This window comes from Suillus paluster (assembly GCF_016628075.1).
Source record: "Suillus paluster strain FC165 chromosome Unknown EDB91scaffold_37, whole genome shotgun sequence".
NCBI classification, from domain to species: domain Eukaryota; kingdom Fungi; phylum Basidiomycota; class Agaricomycetes; order Boletales; family Suillaceae; genus Suillus; species Suillus paluster.
The window spans coordinates 62653-82057 of NW_024537597.1; the positions used below are offsets into that span (position 1 = coordinate 62653).

The 19405-nt window shown below is 46.7% G+C and overlaps 3 protein-coding genes across 3 annotated transcripts; 2 read left to right on the plus strand and 1 right to left on the minus strand.

Moving 5' to 3' along the window:
• Positions 1-1956: 1956 nt before the first annotated feature.
• Positions 1957-2178, minus strand: EDB91DRAFT_1015900 (uncharacterized protein; the record flags this gene model as incomplete). The annotated part of the gene is made up of 1 exon (XM_041312484.1): positions 1957-2178. A coding segment is annotated over one exon (222 nt), but the record flags the coding sequence as incomplete, so codon positions are not given.
• Positions 2179-3693: 1515 nt separating this feature from the next.
• EDB91DRAFT_1141387 (RdRP-domain-containing protein) lies at positions 3694-7983 on the plus strand. The gene is made up of 8 exons (XM_041319005.1): positions 3694-3721; positions 3771-3955; positions 4007-5599; positions 5651-6615; positions 6671-6743; positions 6792-6911; positions 6963-7559; positions 7610-7983. The coding sequence occupies exons 3-8, from the start codon at positions 4007-4009 to the stop codon at positions 7895-7897; spliced, it is 3636 nt and encodes a 1211-aa protein (XP_041175768.1). The 5' UTR covers positions 3694-3721; positions 3771-3955; the 3' UTR covers positions 7898-7983.
• Positions 7984-17597: 9614 nt separating this feature from the next.
• EDB91DRAFT_1249830 (uncharacterized protein) lies at positions 17598-19087 on the plus strand (the record flags this gene model as incomplete). The annotated part of the gene is made up of 2 exons (XM_041323148.1): positions 17598-18215; positions 18356-19087. 2 exons carry the CDS (start codon positions 17598-17600, stop codon positions 19085-19087), a joined length of 1350 nt encoding a protein of 449 aa, XP_041175769.1.
• Positions 19088-19405: the final 318 nt, after the last annotated feature.

Sequence of the window (19405 nt, forward strand, 5' to 3'; positions counted from 1 at the left end):
AACAAAATTCGTTAGACCTGGGGGTGTCGTCGACGAACGAGTACTTTCGGGTGTGAGGGGTCGATGAGTACCTGCAGGTGGGGGTGGAGGCTTGGATGGCGCAGGTGAGGTAGATGTAGAGCCATGTCCGTTAGACTGTCGTGTATATGGCCAGCCATTGCCAATTGTCAGCGGTTTCTTCGGTGCTTGCTGGGACTGGATTGGAGTGGCTTTGAGCGGGGCAAACCGTGAAGGGCGAATGTTCAAAGGATTAGATATTGGTCCAGTAGCATTATAAGATAGTCTCGCATCGCTGGCTGACGTCAAAGGCGAATAACCCGCCTTGTAGGGCGCCTTATTTGAGTAAGCAATTACAGTTTCTGAGGGGCGAGGGGGGAGAGAACTGGGGTATGCTTGCGTTCGTGGCGGTTGAGGGACGGATGGAAGTGTTGGAGGTAAGGGGAGGGCGGCGGGGCGTTGATCTTGAGTAGATGGTCTTACGGGTACTGCTAAAGGTGGGAAGGAAGGCTTGGTTGCAGACTTAGGTGAAGGTGCGGGAGGGGACAGGGAAGCGGGTACAGTGCAAGAAGCGGGAATGAAAGTAGGTGCTTGAAGTGGAGGATTGGGACGTAGTGGAGTAGGTGTTGAAATAGGCGTAGGAGTTGACTGAGGATTGACATATGTGAGTCCAATTGGTCCATTATCAAAACTGTCATACTTACCTGTGCGTCCGACATGTTCGGTGAACCTGTGCGAGACTTCGGTGGTAGTGATTTGTGGGCAGTGAGCGAGGCGGGCGAACCAACAAACTCTGTCATAAATCCACCAGAAACGAATGGATTGACGATTGCCGGTTTCTTTGGAACGTTTATTGTCAGTTTTGGAGGTAGAATTACGGGTTGATTGACAGTAGGAGGCACCGCAGAAGGTGGAGATATTTTTGGAGAAGCAGATTGTCGCTCGGAAACAGGAGGTTGTACAGAGGGAAAAACAGTTTTTTGGGGTGAACTTGCTTCTTGTGTCAGTACAGGATCCGTCGTTCGTTGAGGTGGCGCAGTCTTCGGTGGAGGTGCACGCCATGATGAACCAGTTACAAGACCAGGTATATCAGACGACGAGGAAGATGCAGAGCTAGGAGAAGACTGGAGATCCATGTCGGCAGTCTCAGAAGTAGGAGTGTTAGGTTCTGCGGGTAAACTGCTAGTGTCTCCTGGATGGCGAAGATCCTCTTCAATTTGCTCCTCTTCCTGTGCGTCACTTGAGAGGTCCATACCGCTGTCTTGAGAACTTCTTGGAGGCTCTGTAACAGGGCTTTGAACTCTGAAAACATTCGGTATGCGCTCGACAATGGGGGATTGAGGAGGAGTGCTACAAGGAGAGCCTAAACTCATTGGTGACAAGCTACGTTCACGATCTTCGTCCATTATCTACTGTGACTCAGGATCACGCTTGTGAGTAAGTGAAAGTGCACTCACAAGAACATTAAGAGGCGGAGATAAAGATAATTTTTGAGGAGCTGAAGATTTTCCAGCTACCTCCGGCGGGCTTGTATCGAGGCTCAAGTCCTCAGAAAGTGACGGGTGTTGTCCAATTTGAACAGGAGACGTCATTGGAACTGCCTGGACCGAACTCACTGCCCATGATGGCTGAACCTGGATACCCACTGATACACGCTCAGGTGGAGGTGGCGGGCGGTTGGCGCTATCTACACGGTAAATAGCACATTGAAAAGGACCCCCCGTTGTCAAGCGCGTATCACTCACCTGGAACTACGCTCACCTGTTCATATGCCTTGGTCCAGGTTCTCCTCATTTTTGGAGGGACGAACGGAACCTCAACGACATGTTCGACATTATTTGTGGTTTCTTGTTCGGGTTCAGTTCGCGTATCTGCACCAAGAAGATCTCCTTCGAAAATGACTGCTTGGTCTGTGAAGGATCCGTCCTCGGATGCCACAGCCAGTAAAATCTCCTTGCCAGGTTTGACCTCGATTCTCTTCTGCGCGAAAAGGCTAAAGTATATAGTGGAGCTTTTACCAGTATCATTTCCGGACTCTTCAGCAAGTTCTACGCGTCGTAGGACAACGTGCGCCTTCTGACTTGCACCATGACGGCGAAAACGAAGGGACCCCTTTATACCGAGGACTGAGGAGACGGTAGGAGAAGAAACGGGGCCCGGAGAACCGCTGGCGGAGTCAACCATATAGTGCCAGCAGAGTCGTGTAGTCCTGCGAAATAGTGATGCGCAGACCACAAGAGAGACGCTTCAACAGTGTGTAACGACTTTGCACGAAATATAACTTTGTCAACGTGACATGGAAATTCACACGCAAGGATAGTCACAGTTGTTGCAATTTCTTTTGCCTGACCACCACGTACGTTCCACGTCTAGCATAGTCATAGTCTCAAATCACCTATCCCAACCCCGAGAGAGGACCCATGTACGCCAGAAAGGTCGTGGCAGAGTTGATAACTATGCTAGGATGTCGCTCGACGAGTTCCGCCGGAGTACCTTGGATGTTGTCCCAGAAGATACGATCTACGCACCCCTCCAGGACTACATGTTGACGGTACTTATGGTCTTTCTGAAGTGCGGAACTTGGTATCAGTTTGCCATGTGTGCGTAAATTCCAACATGTCCAAAGTTCGAGTCTTGAACTTGATTATGGAAATGATCCTGCATAGGCAACGTATGACGTCTACTTGCGCATCCAACAACTAAACAACTGCGAATGCCACGAAGCTTCGACTTCTGCTTCTGCAGCAGAAGATCATGCACTCTGCTGGCAAGTGGTCTGCTTGCAAAAGAAGAATACAGCTATCTGATATAACCAATCGTAGACCAACACAGGGTTACGAGTATTTAGGTGACCGCTTTGTTTGCCCTCGCCAACTTTTTATTAACCTATTCAAAGATATCCCGGGGAGATAGAACTCGTTCTGGCGCTTCAGCAGAACAACGGTACAGCCTCGAAGCCGTTTATAATCTCAGAGCATCTGTACTTTGTACCGCTATTGTGATACTTACTGAAGCCACGAGCTTTTGAAAGACAAGTTTCTGTTATCCAAGTCCGTCGTCGATCCACAGGTGGGAAGCTGCTGAGACAGCAAAAGTGCAGGCAAGTGTTGTCTCACAGTTCAATGCACGGTCCCGGAAGAAGCAGAACCGGGATCATCATGTCGAAAAATGTAACGGAGCATCAGGATTTTTGGAAGTTTTAGACATTTTGGCAACCAAGCATGAGCCCGCCCTCAAAGGTGCGCCCACGAAAAGATCAACCACCAAATAATAGAGCAATCAAGGAATAGGTGATATATTTGTACGTTGCCCGAAGTCATGCTAGTCAAGAACTTTGATATCCCAGTCATCCATCTTCTGGATCAGGATACAGCTTAAGGGTTGAGGCCCACGTGTGCAGCGGTCCGCGTCTCAGGAAGGGTAAGGACTGATGTCGAGGCGTTCTTATCAGATTCTAATCTTATTTGGCAGACTGCCCTCACAAACTCGGTTGTATCCAAAATCTTGCTACTGCGCACCCTTTCTTAACAATTGCTCAGTATCAGGCGCCGTGCCAAGATATCAGGTAGAAATGAAAGTCAGATGAGATGCCGGTTTCCTTCCGGCGGTGCTCTCCCCCTGGTATCGCAGTCGTCTAGCCCCAGATCCAGGAGTAATTATGAGTTTCTCCCGCGCTCTACCGGCGTAATCTTCCTTTGAGCGGCAATGATCAGTTCTATCTTTGGTATGGTCTTCTCCGCAATGATACGGTTCGCCTCACGCGCGTGATTCAGGGTAGATGATAGTGACAAAAACCAAGGAACCTCGTGCCGACCTCATGCCCTAGTATTCTACCCGCAATGATGGTGATGTTCTGATCTGGCTTCTGTAGCGCGCTTATCCATGATCAAAAACCCACTACATATTCAAGTGCTGATGCGATCGTGTTCCCCGCTGATACCAATCGAACTCACACAAGGTGAGTAACACTTTCACGATCCAAACGTACACTTGACATTGAACTGGATAGATGGAGATTTCTATGCGCAACATCCCTCTGGCAGTTACCACAGATGACTTGACAATCGAGTTCGCCAAGATCATTCACAATCCCCCTTTCCCAACCAATCCTCTTCTCAACTTTGAAATCTATATATCAGACGGGTCACACCCGAACGGACAGCAAGGCACCCTCACTCTGCCAATGGAGGATGCCGGTGTCGCTCTCTTGCGTGTTCATGGTGGCGCAGGGATTGTCGTCAAAGGCCGACCAATCCTCCTCAGCAGGAGCACGCAGGCGATCCACGAGGTCCGAATCAAGAGATTGAATGATGTTCCATGGTGCAACCCAATACAGTTGCGAGAGAAGCTTGAACGGCTTCTCTATAGAAATAAGTCTCTTCACCTTCCTCACTACTCATTCGGCCGCTTCCTCCGGGACGGATCTTTTTCTTCGCAGGTCTCCCCTGCTGGTCTAGCTTATGTGTTTTGTGACTTGGAGCGTCGGCAGGTATGCTTCACGTTCAAGCCCCAGCTGAACACATATGAGCACCTGGATGATTATGTCGATTGGGCGGAGGTCATGGGGGACACAATCGTTACTGCATCTTATGCGGCTCTGAATATTGCACTAGTGGGTAACCGGGATGAAGATACCACTATCGTGTTCATTCGTGCCGACGCGCCCCCTGTGTACTCCTTGGAACGTGACTCCAATGGAAATGGGAACACCAGCTCTGACCGTCTGGTGGGCTTGGGTTCTAATGAAGTCATACCTCCTGGCTGCCATAGTCTGATGCTGGCCTTCGGGAGTCAGTCAGACGCGGATGTGTTCGTTTACGCGTGTCAAAATCGTCTTCATCTGCGGTACTCCACACAACATCATATTCTCATCCGTGATCGCGTAGGCTCGAATAGTAAATCTGTTGAGAAGTTTCACAGGTTCCTCTCTCAGATCCCATACAAGCTTGGGTTCGAGGTGGAAAAGACCCTTGCCAATTCTATTTTTAGTCTGGGAGAAATAGGGTCGCTGAAGGAGGCCATCCTCTCGTTGCAAGCTGGGCATGGTAACGATGCGCCAGAAATTTTTCGATCCTTTGCCTCGGAGGTCGAAGGACGCAGTGCAAGTCGCACAACACGTCACAACCATAGGCAGCAGCAATCCAGCCAAGGCAATTTAACGTCTCTTCTTGGCCAAGTTACGCAGGAATTTATCAGAGAGCACCAGAAGCCCCGTCCTTTTCTAGCCCCGCCGCCAGGAAGTGGGATATACCTATCCTACCATCTCATTCTCACACCGACACGGTACATCTTGGAGGGACCTATCCCAGACCAGTCCAATAGTGTTTTGCGCCGCTATGGACATCCAGAGTGCTTCCTTCGTGTCAGTTTCCAGGACGAGAATCGCTCAAGACTGAAACGGGAGGTCAATTGTTCCATTACAGGCCTTTTGCGGAATCGATATCATTCTATTCTGCTCGATGGCTATCGCATCGCGGGACGCCAATTCCAGTTCTTGGGATATTCGATGAGCGGTCTGAAAGAACATTCGGTGTGGTTTGTGACACCGTTCCAGGATGAGAATGGGAAGCTGCTGGATGCGAAGTCAATCCGGGACAACCTGGTGAGTCGGCATTGGCCTTGGTCGATCTTGTCAACCGAATGCAACCATTAGGGCGATTTCTCCAAACTTTACCACCAACCAGCTCGTTTGGCTGCGAGGTGGTCTCAAGCCTTTTCTGGCACGCATCCGTCAATCACACTTCTTCCCGAAGAAGTAGATTTTCGTTGCCCTGACAGATACTCACCTTCTGGTGAGCTTATGACAGACGGGTGCAGTTCCATATCGGTCGAGCTTGCCAAGGACATATGGGTCTCTATGCAGAGGGGCAAGAAGCGGCCCGCGAACCTGCGAAATGTCCCATCAGCCTTCCAATTTCGACTTGGTGGTGCCAAAGGCATGGTCGTGCAAGATCCCACCATTGGAGGCAAGCTCGTTCGCCTTCGTCCGTCGCAGATCAAGTTCGATGCATTGGAGAATCTCACTTTTGATGTCCAATCGACGTCAGCGGGACCAATAGCGATGTTCCTCAATCGTCCGCTCGTCGTCCTTCTGGAGTTCTTGGGTGTGGACACCGATAGAATCATTGAATTGCAGGATGATGGCATCCGCAGAGCCCAATCCGTCCGATCTTCGTCTACCGATGCCTCAAAAGTTATCCAGCAGCACGGACTGGGGGCATCTTTCCGCCTACCGTCTCTCTTCTCAAATCTGTCATCCATTTTGCAGCTGAAAATCGGAGACACGGCGGATGATCCATCTCGATGGACCAGCAAGCTCATAGAAAGCTCCCTCTACTGCGTCGAGACGCACATCCTGCGGGACTTGAAGTACCGTGCCCATATAGCAGTGCCAGGTTCGTATACCCTACTTGGCGTTTCCGATGAATGGGGCTGTCTGAGGGAGGGAGAAATATACGCAACGGTGTTCGATGAAAGAACGGGATTTGTTCTGCATGTCACGGGCAGGATCGCCATCACTCGCAGCCCACAGATTCACCCGGGCGACCTGCAGGTTGTGAGCGCCGTACAACGGCCAGAGTTGAAGCACCTGAAGAACGTCATCGTATTTTCTTGCGAGTAAGTTTTATATAAGGGTTCGAAACGAAGGCACGCTGAGCTACATCGTCGACAGCGGTCAACGAGCACTTGCATCGTGTCTGAGTGGGGGCGATCTTGATGGCGATATATTCAACCTAATACTTGATGTAAGCTCAAAAGTTTGATGCGTTCATTCACGCCTGAGCATTCCGCAGCCGAGACTGATACCAACAAATCGGAAACTCCACGAACCAGGAGAATATACAGCAGCGCCCATCAAGACGACACCGAAGCCGTGTGACATCTCTGATATCGCGGATTTCGTAATTGACTATGTGAGTCGCATCCAAACTTCCAATGGCTGGAAGATGAATTGTGGAATGTAGATTCAGGCGGACCTCATTGGTCCAATCGCCATAAGTCATCTCAGGTTTTCTGACCTGAATGATCCAGATTGCATACAATGCATTCAGCTCGCGAATTTTGCCTCACACGCGCTCGATTTTCCGAAGAGCGGCACTCCTGTCAACTCCAAATCCATACCGTGGCTTCCGAGGACTCAACTTAGACCTGATTTTCTTGCGAAAGAGGCTGCTGATCTCACCAGCGGGCAGTACTACAGAAGCACGAAACTGCTCGGTCAACTCTTCCGTCGGGTACCACTGAAGAATGGGATACCTCCACCATGGAACGGGAACTACTCTCCATCCGACGGAGACACCGTGAAGACCGCACTTTCTCGTGTGGACCTCCGTCATATCGGCCTTTCAGGATTGACCGATCCCAGTGAAGAGTTGATCGAGGAGATGACATATCTACTTAAGGCATATTGTGAACAGCTTCTGGTCATCGGGCAAGCGCACACAATTTCAAAAAACAAGAATATCCACGTCTCTGAAGCAGAACTAGTAAGCGGGACCATCATGGCGGATTGGTCAGACCATCAACGTCGGCGGGATGCAGTCTCTGCGATGAACTTGCAGGTAAGCATGGCGTTAAATCTGCGCCACGACTTCCTTAACGATAGTCCCAGACGCACGAGCTTGTCCGTGCGGTCAAGGCAGAGTTCCAGGCGAAGGGCCTGGGGTTATCAGAGACGGAAGCGTATGTGGAAGAGGATTACGAGGATTGGGCCTTCCGCGAAGAGTTAGATGATGCAGGACAGCGAAGGATGGCGGAAACGTTCAAGCGCTCTTGGGCGGCGTGGCGTGTAGCGGAAGATACCCTTGAGGAAGATCCAAGCATGTTTGGGGCTCAAAGCTTTGGTTTAATTGCTCTAGGTAGGATGCTCAACGTTGTGAAGGCGTCTCGTCTTATGTAAAGGATCATGCACACTCAGCCCATATTATCATTTTAATGCATTACTGCCCGAAAATGATTGCATTGGTGGTAGAACTTAGACTCGTGACCAGTCCTGTTAAACCTATGAGGCAAGCCGTCGATAGACGGACTGGTAAAACTGGCTTCGAATTTGGAGGTCGAACGCATTCGCAGGATAACGTGATGGGTAAGCCTTTTCGGGGATATCAAAGACCACGTGAACTTTTGCTAAGGTCTTGCAAAGTCTGTTTAGTGTTGCCGCGAAGTGAACTGAAGCGAATCAAAGTGGAAATTAGATACACTTCAGTACACTTCGATGTGGACGAAGTAAGCCGAAGTGCACTTCATTCCACTTCACGAAGTTGGCAATCATCAGTGAACTACTAAACCTTGCACAGTGTTTGCTAATTTTCACAGCTCTCACAGCACCACAGAACCTCACAGAACTCGGCAATGCTGATGTAAGTCATTGTTCAACTTGTCGAAAATTTCAGAAGTCTTTGTTCTACACTTCGACTCTTAACTTCTACCTGCACCACTGCTATCCTTCAAGTAAGTCTTTTATTTTCTTTATTTTCTTATTACTGCTTGCTTATATTTACCTTAACCACCCTCTCCCACTCTCTCGGCACAGTCAGCAGACTCGGCACTAACTACTTTGACCTTAGTTGATCTGTTCCCCAGCACTGATGGGCCTCGCGCCCTCTCCTCTCGTGCTGTCTCTCGTGCTCGTATGCCCCGTCTCTTGCCCCGTCTCTCGTGTTCCTGTGCCCTGTTTCTCGCCTGTCTCTCGTGCCCCATCTCTCACCCCGTCTCTCTCGCCCCGTGCGACATGCCGTCTCTCTCACCCTGTGTGATCCCTCGCCCTGTCTCTTGCCTGTCTCTCATGCCCTGTCTCGCCCGTCTCTCATGCCCCATCTCTCACCTGTCTTCTTGCCCCATCTCTCACCCGTCTCTCTTGCCCATCTCTCGTGCCCCGTCATGCCCTGTCTCTTGCCCATCTTTCTCACCACTCGAAGGTGTGTTTTTTTATGTATGTATGTATGTACATTACTTACTAGTATTTTCATGCTTGTTTTGTGTTTGCACTTGTTCATTCGTGGCACGCGCAATAGGTGCATGTTTTCATTTTCATTTATATATACATTACTAACAACTTGTCTTTATGACAGTGCTATCACGACAACGGCAGCGACCCAACGACACGACACGACAACAACATGACAATGATGAATGACTACAACTATGATGACAACCTGTTCTCTTGCACTCTTGCACTTTGATTATCTCACATCCTTACTCACTGTTTGTATTGATGAGTCCAGTAGAGTAGTTGCTTCTTTTGCAATCCATTTGTTTAAATTTAATTTTACATGTTTGACTTGAGTTAATATAAAAATGAAAAAAGCGATTTCTAATATGTTTGGAAAGGTTCTGTGTAACTAGAGGGCTACTGTGGAGCTCTGGGAAGCTCTGTACAGAGCTGTACAGAGATGGGCCTGTCTGTGACAGTGGGACCAAGCTGTGGCTCTGGTGAACTGTACAGCTCTGTACAGACCATTGTGGTTTACTGATGATGGGCAGGACAGTTGGCAGAAATAATAGATTGACTAAATGTAGCTATAGCCTTGTGATATAATCCAAGAGACTCAGTACTTGTGACGGCAGTCAAAATTTGATAAGACTTGATGTGTCGGCACAAGGAATGGAATAGAATAGAAAAGAATCCTTATCGCAAAGTCACCAGATACCAGTCTGATTCGATTGGAAAAGAACTAAGGGATTCTTACAGTACGAGTAGAGTTTAAATACTAGTAGCATGTGAGAAGCCTGTGATAAAGAGAAATTAAATACTTCTAAGACACTCGAGTCACTCTAAGTCAGAACCATGAACATTGGCTAAGGCACCTAGTTCTTGGCTTCGTCTATTCTTTCTACCTGTTAGGTACCATGCTGGCTCAAGAGGCAGAGGGGTCGGGGCTTGGCTTCAGCTCTTGCACTACGCCCTTAGCCGAGTACGTGCCCCAAATTTGGAGCGGGTCCGACGTTGTCCGATGATAGGACGAGTGAACTGCTTAGGTCTGCTTTGAGGGTCGGGAAGGAAGAGCTACTAGCGGTGAGCCGAATAGGAGTGGAGCGGAGAAGGTGGGGAGTGATGCGGAGGGTGGATAGGAGTAGGGGAAAGGTTTGGTAGGAGCAGGGAAGGTGGAGGATAATGTGGAGGATGGGGAAAGGGATAAGGGGAATATTGGTAGGGGTGGAGAATTAAGGGGAGCACTTAGAGCACGGCTCTAAGTCGGAGCAGAGGGTCAGAGGGTCGGAGGTGACAACAAGTTAAGACTTGTGTCCAGAGGAGGCAAGGTCCTACTGAGAATTCTCACAAGAGGTAACTGTGAGAAGACAAGTAATATTAAGACTGAGGAAAATATCTAAGTACATGATATGTTATATACTTCTATGTATGAGGCAGTGACCAGGATAACTATGTTGTGAAGCTATGTACCAAGGATATAATTTGTAAGTACTTACACAGGTGAAGACACAAGTCGGAGTGGATATCAATATGTACGTGTCGGATCAGTGATCGAGCGGTAATAGGAATTGCTGGTGATCCAGAAGTAAGGGTCCATATACCAAAGGGGAAAGTATATATCTAAAAGGGGAAAGAGGTCCAGTTGAATGGAGATGTTATGGAAGGGGACCGGTTGAGCAGTTGAGGGGAAGCGTAGGGGCGGGATGCGGACAGAGTGGAGGATGGATGGAGCAGGGGGGGTTGGAAAGCAGAGCGGATATCAATATCGGAGCGGTCAGATCAGGTATATGACACTACCTTGATCTCTATCCTTGATCGTGGCAACACCAGTACTAATCCTCATTCTTATTCACAAATTGCTGAGTGTATTGAGCTTGCTTGCTGCCACAGGCTTGTTTATGGAATTCCTAGTCACAGGTCCCAAAATATTATCCACTTCTTCAGCAATAAAGTTCAATGTGAAATTCAGCTTGTCTTGCTTGGAAGAGAACTTGAGGATTTGTAGTGCCTCAAACACTGATGATGATAGATTGGCATGCCAAAGTGTGCACATCTCTTTGCTGGAAGAGAACTTGTAAGACATGTTTCAAATGGACAGATGAAGCTTGTGCAGGAAAGACATCCATTGCAACACAAAAAGCAGTGGGAATGTGCTCTTTTTGTATACCAATATGCCATTGATTCAAAAAAAAAAAAACAGATAAAAAAACAACTGAACAGCACACATACTTGTGAGAGACTTGTCCAAAAGCAAACAAATGATCAGCTGTACATTCAGCATCAAGAAGTGCTGCAGTTCTTGTGCAGTATCTGTCCTCTTTTTCAGTCGGAACCAACAGTAGAAGCAGAGTGGACAAGGCTGCTTGGACAAAGACCAAAGCAGAAAGGAAACAAGAGGGACAGAACAACTAGAGCTCTAGGCTCAAGTCTGAAGGGTGGGAAAGTCGGCCAACATGTGGGAAGTCTGACAGGTGGATAAGGCAGCTGACCTAGGGGGTCAATCCCCAGGTCGACAAACAGGAGTTGACAAGGGCAAGCCCAAGTCCAGGAACAGAAGAGCAGGGCTTAGAAAAGGTGATATTCAGACTGAGTAACTACAGACAATGTACACATGTTGATATACTCCAGGTAAGTAGCATAGCATAGCAGGAGGCTATGTGCTGAGTGTACAGTATTACAAGAAGGATGACTGAGTCATACAAGTTGGAGGCTTGGAGAACAATATGTATGTGATAAATCAATAATCATTCAGGTATAGAAAATACTGGAGATCTGAAAGGAGGAACTATAATACCAAAGGGAGATAGGACCAGTTGAGTGGTTCCTTGTCTAGAAGTGGACCAGTGAGGTGGTCAGGTGGACTGACAGTTGGGTGGGCCAACATGAGGGGAACTAAAGGAATAGAGGGGGTCAGAAGAGTGGAAATGGCGGGGGGAACAGAAGTAGGGTTAGGAGGACCGACAGGGAAGAAGAGTGAAGCACTTAGGGGTGGGAATAGAGTTGGTCAAGGGGGTCGGAATACCTTCTTATTGTTCCATTCTCCTAGTTCATTTCCGACTTCATTTATATGATCCATCTTTTATGTTAATCAGCTTTCCATGTGCTCCGCACATAGCCCCTAATTTTCCTCATGCTCCATACATAGCCTTGGACTTTGCTTACTGATCCTCCTAATGATACCTACAGTATATAAACTCCTGTAACACTCCATACCTCCTCAGTTCAAATATCATCTTAGTTCCTGCTCATTCCTGTTTCTCTGGACTTGAGTTTACCTCCTGGCCATCTCTGAGTCTTTGGATTCACTCCTTAGACTATATCTCTGGCTCTACCTTAGGGTAGTCTACTTCCATTCTGTTTCTACTCTGGACTTGTCTGTAGTAGCCTTACTCTAGTTACCCCTGACTCTCCAGAGTTTCTGCCAAACTCCCCCTGCATCTGACTTCTGGACTTCCCTAGATTTCATTGGACTTCTCTCCTACCTCTCAGAAATTAAGGGCACATACTCGGGTAAGGGGCACAGCACACGAGCTGAAGCCAAGCCCTTTGAGTTCTCCTCCCCTTGAGCATGACCTTAACAGGGACAGTTGTAACCTTGTTTCTGGATAACCTTATTAGCATCTTTGAGGCAAACACAAAAGAGTACATCACATGGAAAGGTATCATTGTGAAGTATATTCACAGGAAAACAATCTTTGAGTTCTGTTTTAATCACAGTGTCTCTTGTTGTGAGCTGTTCTTGAAAAACAAGATTATCAATATGTGTTTGCACTGCAGCTGCCATGTCAGTGCTCTTGACTGATTTGCATTCATGATTGACAATTTTCCTCAATTCAGGGAGTATTACTTGAGTTTGTGAAGAACACAGTTTTTCATCCAGTGCACCACATGCAGAGTTGGTGTGACACATCGAGGAGAAGGATGTTTAGCTGTTGGAGGGTAGAGCAGGTCATAGTTAAGATCTTTCACAATACAAGTATGCAGCTCATGATCAATGATGATCATCAGGAAAAACCCTTTGGCTATGTAGAGATATGTGGGAGAACCCTAACTTTATGTAACTTAACAAGTAATTACAGATATATATTGTTTGACATTTTGTCAACATGTTCTATTATAGCTATTATAGTCAGCTATATATGATTCACTCAACTATAGTCGACTATAGTTGATTATAGTAATTGATCAAACAAGTACTTTCAATATAGCATGAATTTCAAAGACATAGTATTGAAAACTACCATAAGGATTGATATGAGTATTTACTAGACCAATTATTCAACCAAAATTTAATACAGTGATCTAATACCATCCCTGAAGTTCATGCTATAGGAACTTCTGCAGATCCAAAGCAAGGAATCAGCTGACAACTCTGATGCATGGAACTGAGGGATACTGTCAGAACCATGTCTAGCAGGTAGGCAGGAGGGTATAGAGGGGCTTAGCTTCAGCTTGTGTGCTGCACTCCTTATGCAAGTACAGTGCCCTTAACTTCAAAGAATGGATAGGGGCTTGCTGAAGGTCAACTCTGACGTGCTCTGACAGGGGTACAGTCATGAGGGACTAAGTCCAACATAGAAAGTGATATAAGGACTATTGAAAGACAGGCAGAGATTGGTGAGACTAGTCTCAAGGTTGGAGTAGACAATGAGTAAGACTCAAGTCAAGTTGGAGGTGGTTAGGATAGATTTGAGTCTATATTCGTATTGCAGAAACAATACCAGAATACATAGGGTTTCTATACTGTAGGAATCCTGGGCTATGCGGCACAGCATAGCAGAGTACAAAGTAATAGTAAAAGGTACAACAAACCATAGTGTACAATAGGCTAGATTGGAATGAAGAGTTGGATCATACAAGGTACCAGAACTAGACAGAAAGCAGGATATACAAAGGGGACTCATAATGGACTGACATGTGCCTTGTACCTTGATCGAGTCATGGGCAGAGGAATGTTCCTGACATTGGAGATACATATTTAGAGGCAGAGGAACATGGATGAGGGCGGAGGACTATAAGTGAGGGTGAATGACAATAACTGAGGGCAGAAGAGACTTGTATAATTCATGAATATGACAGACACAATTTCACCAGGAGGAGACCCTCCTCTCCCGAGAGGCACCTTTTTCACTTGATACACCTTGTGATCTTCATCAGCTGTACTAGCAAGAGGAGCATACCACTCAACATAAGCTAGTGGTTCTTTGGGCCAATATGTAGGAGTGTCTATAGCTCCATACACTGTGTTGGGTAGTTTGAATATTAGATAGAGGCAACCGATACAAGTTCCTGCAGAAGCATAAGATATAAAGCTAAATCATGAATGCATTAAAACTCACCTTCAACTCCTGTAGACTCACACTGGTCAGACCTCATGATAACCACTGTATCAAAATGCTCCTCCAGCCTTGCAGAAGATGGACAAGCTCATACCCAATCCCTTTTCTGCTTCACATCTATTGCATCATCTCCCAACTCTTCACACACAAACTTGAAGCCGTAAAACACATCCAACTTGTTGAAGGGTAGATTACTCAACTCAACTGTCCTTCTACTCGAGAGAGTGGTGCTGTTACAATGGCACTATATTTTCTTTTCTCTTTCTTTTCTTACTTACTCATCGGGTCTCATGACTGCTTATCAACATGTCCAACACGTGAACACTTACTCATATGCTTACTCATTATGCTTACGCAGATGATTACTCATACTAGTCTCTGATTGGACGATCCAACATTGTACCACTTCTTGACTCCTTTTCTGATTGGTCAACACTATCTTTCCATTCTTGCTTACCTTTCATAATAGGGTCATCTACCTGCAGACTGGCCCTAAACCACCTTCTTGTTACCTATATATACCATACCTCCTGTACTTGTATTCCTTAACTTGAATCTACTAGGTTCTTCCTGATAACTCGAGTTCACCGATCTAGCTGCCTCTCAGCAGACTAGCCTTGATATCTGATCTAGCGAGCCTTTGACACTTGACTAGTCTGAATCCTTGATCTAGCGGACCTTGACATCTGACTAGCTGAAACTCGCGATATGCCTTATCCTTTATTGGATTGCTAAGGAAGAACTATCATAGTCATAACAGGTGCCAGCTCTTTGGGATTGGCATTTTTTGAGAAACACCTTGAGATTGTCAATCAGACCTAGACAATAATAGGTGAGCATGAGTTTCATGTCATGTGTGACTTGTGAGTATACCTGGACAATGATGAGTGAGTATAATATCTTGTAAGGTTTGCCCTTTGCACACAGGGTGTTTGGTCAGAGAAATCATCTGAGAGGGCATGATGCAATTATGCTCAAGGAAAGGTCCTCCAAGTAGAAGCAGGGTACAAAGATTCAGTGTGACAATTGTGCATATAGTTCAAGACATGTATACATTATCAAGAGAGGAACAGGACAATTTGACATAATGCAATAAAAGAAAGGATTGCTTTGTATCTTGAGAAAGTATGATGGACACTGGTATTGGTCTTTGTAGTGCACATTGACAGAGTCCAAGTGTGCTTGTGAGTGATTCATCAATCAGAACTAGAGAAGAACCATGGTCAATCAGAGTAGAAAAAGTAACAGAAGAAGAAACAGCAGGTCTGTCAATAAGATGGCTCCAGCGAAGATGAGGGGTCTGTAGCAGAGCCATGCACTCTTCATCTGAGTCAGTACCATCACCCAATACTGCAGATGGCATTACAACAGTAACAGTATTCTCTACTTCCACAGATGCTACTACCGCTCCACTTCTCTTGGGTTTCTTTGCAGCAATGATGGCGGCAGTGATAGTCTTGTATATGGTGCCCTCAGGGAAGCCCTTCTGACAATTGTTCAATGTATGTCCCACAAATGCTTCATGACACTTGAAACATCCATCATTGTCCTAATGGAGCTGACATTTTTTTCTCAGTAAGGGGTGGGAGACAGACAAAGGTCTTGCTCATTGAGTTGGAGGTCCCTGCAGATCTTGGACCAGCCTTGGCATTGAACATTGATGACAAGGTTAGTTTCTTATCAACATTTGAACAACCACTCTCTGCATGTATTGCTGCATCTGCAGTCTCCTTCTGTCAGATGAAGTAGCATAAGTGTTCATAATCAAGGATGTGCACCTTTTCAATCCACTTTCACAGATCCTTTTCAGATATTTTCTCAGTGTGGTAGTCAGTGGTGAGGTCAGTGTTCATGTGAGATTCAAGGTGGCATAGATATTAACATCAGAAAGGTGAGAAGTGGTTCCATAAAGCAATGTGTTCTGGCTTTGAACATCAATAGCCCACTTGCTAAATGTACATTGTCCTTGTGTGGAGGCCAGCATCTTGTAGTGCACTAAATCTGTCCAGTCCAATGCCAGTCAATATGCATGCAATTCCTCCATATAGTCTTTGAAGGCCATTGCATCTATCCAGTCTTAATTGTTGATGTACCAATCTTGGATACAAGGATCCTGCATACCCCACACAACCTTCATCACCATTTCAGTATCCTTGACTTCCTTGTGCAAGAAGAACTGTTTGCACCCCATTTTCCACAAGTGTAGTACCTCTGGGGTAAACTTACCTGTAGTCAGGAAGGGTGGCTTACTCACAGATAACTGGTCAACACATGCCTGTTTCAATGTCATGGACATGCCAGGTGAGTCAGAATAGGAGTTGGAAGAAGTGCATGTGTACATGTGAGATGGTGAGTGTAGTTCTGTAGTCTGTAGACTTCAAGGAGGATAAAGTTGAAGGCTGAGAAGGGGGATTAGGTGGTGTAAACACACAATCCAGTGATGTGTTCACTGGTACTGGTGCAGTGCCTGAGAGTGATGCCAATGCCTTAGTACAACTGTGTGTCATAATTGACATGGGTACAATAACACAAGTGCTGTGAGGAGGCAGTTTGTTGTTTGGAGGGGGTTATCTGGCCAAAGTCAAACCCCAATGGCTATGATGACAGATGGTAAGAGATAGTAACAGTGAAAGAAGATGTAGCAGCAATGGTAACACTCAGTTGAACATTAAAAAAAGTGGAAGGCCATCACAGTAGACAGCAACACTAATGGAGAATCAGACAGCAGTTAACATGGATGAGTGTATGGGATTGAGCCACTGAGCAGTACAGTAAGAGATAAGATACAACTTGGTGAGCAATTAGGTATATATGGGGGATCAGCATCAACAACCAAGCAGAGACAAATATATTGTGGTGTCCAATCAGAATAGATGTGATGTGTAATGCACATAGTAAGCCTAGGCTTACAGAACCCCATGATTTGCTGATGCTCGGCCCTCCAGGGACAGCAAATTTACAATGTTGGAGACTACAAAACTGTGTTGTAGGTGCTTCAGTCATACTGTATGCATTCGACCTTAGGTTCGTGGGGGTTGTCGTGTGACATGACATAATGGTAAGTTCACATGTTTGTTCAGTGCTGTGACCTGTGACAAACTTAAGATAAGTTCGCCGAGGTGGTCAGACTACGCTGGGGCTCGGAGACTCCGAGTCGGATTGACCATATGCTTCTTCAACTGATCCTCAGTCGACGACGGAGATCACTACATATCTGACTTCCTTCTAGCTTTCTGTAGTGTCTCGGCGGGATATTGATCACCAGGGTACATTGATATAATCTAGTAAGTTTTATCTGTCTGTTCTGAACGTCCCCATCTCAGTCACCCATGAATTCTTTCATCCAGGATAGTGCTATTGATCTTTCTCTTGAATCGCAACAGCATTATGCACATCTGCTTGTATTCCCTCCATGCTATGATTCATTTATTCCGGCTCCGCACCTCCCCATCTCGGCTCTTCTTGACTTCACCAATCTACCACTGTTTGATCACTCGCTCACGGTGGCCGACTTACATCATTTTTTCATTTCTGAGCAGTGTGTTACAAATGATGTGCCCACTGACTTCCTGGATCGCTCCCTTCCGCCGCTTAGTTTGTCTACTCAGCTCCTAGATATCTTCGGTCAGGCCTATCATGATGGCATGAAATCTGTCAAGGATCCATGGTTTCCAGGTAATCTTCCATGTTGGGTAGTTCAGTACTGGCATGATTTAGGGTGCGCTATTGCAGCGAAGGAGTGCTGGAGTCTGGCTCGTGATTGGCTAGCAGGCCAGCGAGAAAATGCAGACACTGATCTTGCAGCTGCCGTTGACGAGGTTTTTAGTAGCCTTCAGGTACTTGGGTGGGGTACTACTCTCCGCGGCCCAGCTACATCACTCCAGGTGCTCGATCTTGCAGAGTTCCTATCATCCACACCAATGAAGGGCTGCTTTGTTGATGCAATGGTGAATGAGATATCCCTCCGCATCCATCTCAATCCACAACTTTGCCAGACAACAATTGTCGAAGATCTGACATTCATCAAAACATTACGTTGCAGTCATGAGCGATGGGGTCGTTACTTAGTTGACAAGTGTTTTACAAGGCTCCATCGCTTGGTGATTCCTTGGTGAATGAAGAGCTCACACATGTCCTATTCCCTCTGAATGTCAGTGGCATGCATTGGACTGTTTTGCTGATTGATGGGAAGAAACGAGAGGTCCATTACGGTGATTTATTGGATTGGCCATGGCCGAAGGAAGACATTGATCTCATCCAACGATGGTTGAGGGAGCATGGCTTCCAACCATTGTCCAAAGGCACCGTATTACTCCACGGCAGGCAGGTCGACTCATACTCATGCACAGTTGCAATGATCAACATGATTCGTCATTTTCTCTTCGACGTCCCATTATTTACGGATAAAACGAAATATTTCTTGTGCATCAATGAGCTCATCTATCTTCTTCGGGGTCATTTTTCTGCTTCCGACAACTACTGCCACCATCCATCTGATTCTCCGTTCCAACCAACATCCTTCTCAGAGTCTTCTTTCTCTTGCGAATCTTCTGCCTCCCCCATGTCCACCAATATACCACCATCCGAGTTGCATGTCTCCCTAGATCTATGGGTCTCGCCATCTCAGCCCAGGACTGGGTTGCTGAGGCACTTTAGCATCATCTCACAGCAAGAATATCTTGATGCTGTCCATCAGGAGGACCTTGTGCGCGGTGATGAACGGGAGGAAGAGGAATTCAGTGCAACACTGAAAGCAGCAGAACAGAAACTCCTGAAGCGCACTCATGACCGAGATCGCCAGCGTGCCCATCGTGCATGAGTGAAGAATGTAAGTCTTATTTTAAACAATTCATCAGACTCGGACTTAATCTCATTTAATTTAAGAACAAACTACGATCAGTCAATGATGTACTGCAGCCACCAGCACCATTGCAAAGCCTTGGCTCACAGCCTTCTCACTCGCTCGCAGAGTTATCCCGCCCACACCGTGTCATTAAGGAGGACATTTGCCAGAAAAAACCAGCTGCTCATGGTGGTCGTAAATGCACTCACGGGCCAACTGATGCACAACGAGTGAATTGGCAGAGTCCAATTCTGTGGCCAACGATCCTGCAAGCTGCAAAGCTCAGTGGCGGAC

Bases quoted from the DNA above. Each gene is read 5' to 3' on its own strand.
- EDB91DRAFT_1141387 (XM_041319005.1), top strand. From the start codon at position 4,007: ATGGAGATTTCTATGCGCAACATCCCTCTGGCAGTTACCACAGATGAC. The intron at 6,616-6,670 runs GTAAGTTTTATA...CATCGTCGACAG, and splicing joins GTCATCGTATTTTCTTGCGA to CGGTCAACGAGCACTTGCAT. The intron at 7,560-7,609 runs GTAAGCATGGCG...CGATAGTCCCAG, and splicing joins TCTCTGCGATGAACTTGCAG to ACGCACGAGCTTGTCCGTGC.